The sequence below is a fragment of the Ammodytes marinus genome, assembly GCF_949987685.1.
Source record: "Ammodytes marinus genome assembly, chromosome: 18".
Classification (NCBI taxonomy): Eukaryota; Metazoa; Chordata; class Actinopteri; order Uranoscopiformes; family Ammodytidae; genus Ammodytes; species Ammodytes marinus.
Window position 1 is genome coordinate 740,669 of NC_137222.1, and position 7,335 is coordinate 748,003.

Sequence of the window (7,335 nt, forward strand, 5' to 3'; positions counted from 1 at the left end):
TGTATGTGAGTGTGAGTGTGTGTGTGTGTGTGTGTGTGTGTCTGTCTGTCTATGTGAGTCTCTCTTTTTGTGTGTGTGTGTGTGTGTGTGAGTCTCTGTTTGCGCGTATGTGTGTGTGTATGCAAGCGTGTGTGTGTGTGTGTGTCTCTCTGTTTCTGTGCGTGTGTGTGTGTGTGTGTGTGTGTGTGTGTGTGAGTCTCTGTTTCCATGCATGTGTGTGTGTGTGTGTGTGTGTGTGTGTGTGTGTGTGCTTATGTGTTTGATATGTAAATGAGATGTTAATGCGGCGTACCAATCATTCTCACCACCTGGAGAAGTGGGAGGAGATTAAACATGAGTCATGTCACCTCACAGCCAACTGTCACAATCTGTCACTAACGCTCGCACGCTGAAAAAGAAATGTATAAGAAAAAATGTGTCTAATTCGTGTTGAAAAACTGAATAGAATCCAACCAAAAACCCCAGTACTGGGATTAACAGCAGGATCATATTCATATTTAGAACATACTTGGTAGAAATGTAATGTAATGTTCATAAGTATGTTTTAATAATTGTATAATCACTTGAATATTTAAATAAAGAATTATGACCTCATAAAAAAATCCCTACGTTCCAAATCATATACTTTTTCTTTTCACTGCACTACATACTAAAGTACAGAAAAGTTTAAGGGGCCACAGGAGAGAAAAAAAAATCAGATAAGGAAGATTTCTTTTAATTATGTCGAGAAATGTCAAGAATAAAGACGAAATACTCCAAAATGCTATTGGAGTTAGTGGGGCAATTGTGTATTTTCAGCATACTACAATTGACGTGCATGTATTGGGACATCCTAAATCTTTTTGTGGCATTCTAAATAGTATTTAATATGGGGATTGGAACGCAGGGAATGTGTCTAATTCGTGTTGAAGAACTGAAAAGAATCCAAAATGTCACCGTGTATAAATGTCGTCCGGGATTAGTGGCAGAATCATATCCATATTTAGAACAGACTTGGTAGAAATGGAATGTAATATTTATAAGAATGTTTTAATTAGTGTATACTCGCTTGAAAAATTAGTAAGTTCTTTTTTTATGACATCAGAATGAGCCTTTTATATCTATAGGAGCGGGGCGCTGAGGCCGCCATGTTGCACCGCCATGTTTCTACAGTAGCACAGAACGGACAAACTCAACAGCTTTACACGTTTTTATATATAGTGGGCGTCCTGGGGAAATGCACCTGTTGGAAGACCAAGAAGAAGAAGTACTATAGAATAAATAACTAATAGATCTTCACCTCATCACGATATTATCATGATATTGTGGAAAGACTTGAGGCAGTGGTGGATGATGCCATCTTTAGTAACTAGCTTCTTGTCCTTGAAGGCCACCGTAGCTTCTTTAAATTCTTTAGTGGTTAGCAAGGGAGCGTTGACATTTAGAATCTCAATACTAGATGACAACAAATACTCCAATACTACACACTCTACCTTAATACATCCACCCATAAAGAGTCACACACACAGTCACACACACACACACACACACACACACACACACACACACACACACACACACACACACACACACACACACACACTAAAATCCTTTATTTTTATTAACTGTATTTCTTCTTCTACTACTTTTTCTCCAGCTGAAGAATCAGTTTCCTGTGAGAACCCCGGTCTCCCTGACAACGGTTACCAGGTGCTGTCCAAGAGAATGTACCTGCCGGGCGAGTCGCTCACCTTTGTCTGTTACCAAGGCTACGAGGCCATCGGCGAGGTCGCCATCAAATGCATTATGGGTAATCCATCGTTTTGGAGCGGCCCGCTTCCACTCTGCAGGGGTAAGAATTTACCAAGATTTATTTTTTATGTATTTAATTATTTAAAGGTGCTACGAGGAACTTTTAAATATTTCTGAAACAGTCTCATTTTTCCTCTGATGATCATAAATTACATATAACAGCAAACAAGACCATCAGTGCAAAGAATGCTATTTTTATATAGTTTTTCTTAACACCTTTGTCATGGGTACGCTCACCCAGGAACAACAGCTGGTGTGGTACAAACACTACCGCTTTTGTCCAAAGAGGGGCAGCTGCAATAAACAACTACAAGTTCCTCGTTGCAACCCTAATGTGTGTGTGGAATGACACCCTCCCTTATTCTCTTTCCCTTTTGTATTGATGCATGAACACAATATTCTACAATTACTTTTTTACCCAATGATTGTCGATGCAGCTTGGTCACAAACCCTATGCATGCAAATTACCTTTCACAATAAAAACTATCCTAGCTGTAGAATCAACAACTGAAACATTTCTTGGGCTCTCCTTGGGATTTGTCTGAGCTCCTGCACCAGTGTCAGGGGGGAGAAGGGGGGGGGGGGTGACACCAGTTTGTAAACGCTGCCATACTGACAAATACAGAGAGAGTTTTGTGGAGCTGATAGGCTTAATCAACTTTGTGTCAACTCGTTTTGCGATGGCTTGAATGTAACCGACATTCATTCTTGTGAAAAAGATACGCACTATTGCTTTAAAAGAATACAAACTCGACCGGACGTGTGACATTTTTTTTTTTCATATGCACTTACTGACAGAGAGATGTCTTGCAGCCAACCATGACTATGACTGCCATCTTGGTGGTTTGGAAGGTGAGTCTCCCTGTGTGTGTGTGTGTGTGTGTGTGTGTGTGTGTGTGTGTGTGTGTGTGTGTGTGTGTGTGTGTGTGTGTGTGTGTGTGTGTGTGTGTGTGTGTGTGTGTGTGTTTGTGTGTGTGTGCGTGTGCGTATTTTTTGTTGAGATAACTTAGCATTCATACGTACACCTAATAAAATTGTTTTCATATGTGTTAAAAACTTTGAGTTCTACAAACTAGAGTTGTGCCTGTAATTCTCTGTCGTACAGAAAACAAACAAAACCAAGTCGGTCAAAATGTTGATTCAAACATTAAACAGTGTTCAAAACTTTCTGAACGAAAATGAATAAGTTGTGTGTTAAGGTTGTGCCTCAAAACTCAAAAATCTAGTGACGAAAGTTACCTTGAAAATTGGAGTTTGCTGAACTTTTTTCATTTTTACAGTTTGAAATTACATTTTTCAGCCCAGGGGATCAGAGCAAACACACACACACACACACACACACACACACACACACACGCACACACACACAAACACACACACACACACACACACGCACACACACACACTTCATTTTCACAAAGCAAATAAATACACCAGCACTTCACCTGCTTGCGTGTGCCTTTCCTGCATCTGCAAACATCTCCCAGTCCCCGCCAAAATAAAATCCCAATGTTTGGTTTTATTTGTGTGTGTGTTTTATTTCATCCCCCACAGTTTGCTAAGCCATCTAGTGTCTGCAATAGGACTTTAACAGGCTTTATTTGTATCTCTAGATTATATTTTTGCCCTTTAATTAACCTTGTTTACTTGCGTTGTTGTCTTTTAGTTGCTGAGGCTACAGCAGGCTCCACTCTAGGTGGGGGGAACATTGCTCTGGCTATCTTCATACTGGTTCTGTTGCTGTCTGTGCTGCTGGGAGGGGCTTATGTCTACGTCACACGGTAAGAGAAAGGGCTGTCTGTCTATAACTGTCTGTCTGTCTGTCTGCCTATCTGTCTATAACTGTCTGTCTATAACTGTCTGTCTGTCTGTCTGTCTGTCTGTCTGTCTGTCTGTCTGTCTGTCTGTCTGTCTGTCTGTCTGTCTGTCTGTCTGTCCATCTATCAATCTATATGTCTGTCTATCAATCTATCTATCTATCTATCTATCTATCTATCTATCTATCTATCTATCTATCTATCTATCTATCTATCTATCTATCTATCTATCTATCTATCTATCTATCTATCTATCTATCTATCTATCTATCTATTTCATTGTTTGTTGAAATGTGTATTTTGGGAATTATACTTAATTAAAATACTTACAATCTGTACAGCTTAATTACTCTTAATGTCAATGTTATGTCTAAGATGCAACAATATGAATCAGAAAAGACAATCTATCCATCTGAAATAAACTATAGTAGGGGGCGCCCTTACCTCAGTTGGTAGGGCGTCCCCCCCCCCCATGGGCCTCGGCCAGCAGCGGACCAGGGTTCGATTCCAGCCCACGGTCGTTCTCTGCATGTCACTCCCCTCTCTGCCCCATTTCAACTCTGTCTCTACACTATCAATAAAGCATAAAAATGACAAAAAATAAATAAATAAACTATATTTTTCTCCTTCTCACCAGATGCAGATATCACTCCAACCTGCGTCTGCCTCTGATCTATCCTCATCCCTACAGACAGATCACCGTGGAGACAGAGTTTGACAACCCGCTCTACGAGACAGGAGGGGTGAGAGCACATAGACGTATTATATTATTAACCTCACAATTCCCTCACTGCTGAAGTGCATTAAAGACCTACTTCACCGGTGGAAATATGAAGGCGTATTGAACTCTGAGATCCTATGTAGTATAAATAGTGCAAAACATTTTAGAAATCGGTTCATCCCAGCCTGAGAAAAGGCAGAAAGAGTGTTTTATGGTCTCACTGTCTAACCCTATACATAAACATGGGAAAATTTAGAGTAAGGATTAACAGGACAGCTGGGCCAAGGGAAGACTGAGCGAAGAAAAAACCTCATTCATTATATTATAATAGCGATTTTATAATGATATAACGCCGGTTCCGTATGGGTGAAGTATTCCTTTAATGTCACTAAGGAAATTAAAAACATATCTCAGTGTCTCTTCATAACGTGATATGTATCAAGTTATAATGAAATAATGATTGATTGCTTTATTATGAGATGAAGGCTTGCCAAATCATAAGTCATGATTATAACGTGATATCTCAAATCCTTTAAACGTCAGGTCCTTAAACCCAGTGGCATTTTGCGTTTTTTATGGAAACAGGAAAAAGCATTGCATGTACAGTGAATGAATGAATGAATGATTGAATGAATGTAACACATATTTTTGTCACTTCTCCAAATTTCACGTGCTGACAAAAGCTATCACTGCTGCTTCATTCATTTGATCTGAATGTTTTAATTGTTCTTGTCTCTTTGTCAATTTGCTGTGTATTTGCACCGTGTTTTTTGTGTGTATTGTGTTTTCACCCGACACCATTGTAATTGAGGGTCACCCCTAAATTGATCTTCCGAGAATGAATAAAGGAAACATGAACAAATGAATGATAATCCTCAATGTATTCTCTCTCCCTCTTTCTCTCTCTCTCTCTTTCTCCCTCTCTACCTCTCTCTCTTTCTCTCTCTCTCTCTCTCCCTCTCTACCTCTCTCTCTGTGTCTCTCTCCCTCTCTCTCTCTCTCTTCCTCTCTCTCTCTCTCCCTCTCCCTCCCTCTCTACTTACAGCAGGACACACGTGAATACGAAGTCTCGATATGAGAGAAGAAACCTCATCACGAAAATAAAAAATAAAGACATTTTCTGAACTTGAGACCGACTGCTGCATCCCAACACTCCCTCATTCTGACGGAGACGATGTAAATACAAATAAATGATGTCATAAACAATGGCCAGCCCTTTCAAACAGGCAAGGAGATCAGTGTTGGAACAGTGCCAATGGATAAGGAAGTGAAATGACCCAAATGCCTCGTTTACACTGAGTAGCACAGTTCGGTTCGGCACGGTTTAGTTTGGTATGGTTTTTTAACCCTAGAACTGTATTTATTTTATTCATTTTACCTTTATTAAAGGTGCTACGAAGAACTTTTTAATGTTTATGACATATTTGTCCCCTGATGATCATAAATTACATGTAACAACAAACGAGACCATCAGTGCAAAGAATGCTATTTTTATATAGTTTTTCTTTATGCCTTTGTCATGGGTATACGCTCACCCAGGAACAACAGCTGGTGCAGTAAAAAAACACTACCAGGTTTGTCCAAAGGGGGCGCTAGAATTAATACAGACTTAAAGTTCCTCGGAGCACCTTTGAACCAGGCAGGTCATTAAGAACACATTTTTAATTACATCACATTTATTTAGATCATTCAATTGACTGCAGTATGTAGCTCTACCCCTTTTGGGAACAGCTTGGTACCCAAACGAAAGGGTGACAAAAATAGGTGCGGCACCGTTTATTATGCTTATTATGCTACCCGAATTTCCAACTTTTAACAGTGAAAATGTAATTTTTACAGGTGAAATTTAGTCTGCATCGCTAAATCTGGCACATATACATGTTGAACTTTCATGTATCAATGTGCACTGTCCCTTCTATATAAATAAATAAAAAATAAAATAAAAGTGTGCTGTACCAAACCGAACTGCATTGTTCAGTGGAAACTAGGCTTAAGATCATCTGAGATTGACCATCGACGGACATGGTGTGAAGAAGTGGAGAGGTTTGGGTGTGGAAGGACTTTGAAGGACACAGTATGAGGAATGTGGAAAGAGATGATTGAAGCACTTTTTCTTTTTAGTATTTTTGTTCAAATGAAAAAATCTGAATTCTTGAACTTAAGAGTGAGGCAGCAAGCTCAAAATAAAAACATTTTAAACTATTCCTTTAAGACTTTATAAAGTTAGAACACTACAAGTTAGACTGATGTGTGTGGGCTGGACTGCCTCACGATTAAAGATACACTGTGTAACTTTGGGTGTGTCAGAGAAGTGAAACATTTTCTAAAGTAAATTCTCATAACCGAATAAAACAAACTTTTCTCACAGGAAAATGTGATCCCTGGAACACTGTTTGAAGTTAGAAAGCTTCCTGAAAAGTTACTGTTTCACTGTTGTTGTTGTTTACAGCAGCAGGGCCCACAGTTTGGTTTACAAACATATCCTATAGTCTTACGTTTGGTTCCAGGTTCCTCAAAATAAAATGTGTTTTAATTTATGATGATAGAATTATTCAATACTAAGGACTTCTACATGAAGATATGTTTTTTTGTAAACTAACTGCAGGGTCTGCAAATGTAAACAAATCTCCCTTTAAAAAAATGTAATGAAAAAACGTGCACTGTTGCTGATGTAAATATGCTGTATAGCCGTAGAAAATAACTGAGCGATATTTCGAGTGAAAAAGTTGAAATCGAACCACCAGATGATGTATTTATTTTGATGTACTGTACATGTGATGTTTTATGCAGATTGTTAAAAATGTACATTTTCATTATGAGAAGACAAACGTTAACAGTTTCCCTAAATAAATGGTAAAACGTTAATAAAAAAGTATAAAAAAGATTTTCTAAAAATGTTGGCATTCTGTTGTTTTTTTCTTTCTGTTTTGCTGTCTTGTGCCATACTGAGAAATACAGAGAGAGTTTTGTGGAGTTGACAGGCTTAATCAACGTTGTGTCATCTCA

At 38.7% G+C, this 7,335-nt stretch overlaps 1 protein-coding gene across 1 annotated transcript in view; it reads left to right on the top strand.

Moving 5' to 3' along the window:
• sez6l (seizure related 6 homolog (mouse)-like) overlaps positions 1-5,407 on the top strand; it is a gene marked incomplete at both ends in the record, with an annotated part of 24,644 nt that extends 19,237 nt beyond the window's left edge. Inside the window, 4 exons of the mRNA XM_080046551.1 lie at positions 1,637-1,831; positions 3,458-3,572; positions 4,246-4,351; positions 5,375-5,407. Of these exons, the coding sequence (XP_079902677.1) occupies positions 1,637-1,831; positions 3,458-3,572; positions 4,246-4,351; positions 5,375-5,407 (449 nt within the window). The remainder of the gene's footprint in view (positions 1-1,636; positions 1,832-3,457; positions 3,573-4,245; positions 4,352-5,374) is intronic.
• Positions 5,408-7,335: the final 1,928 nt, after the last annotated feature.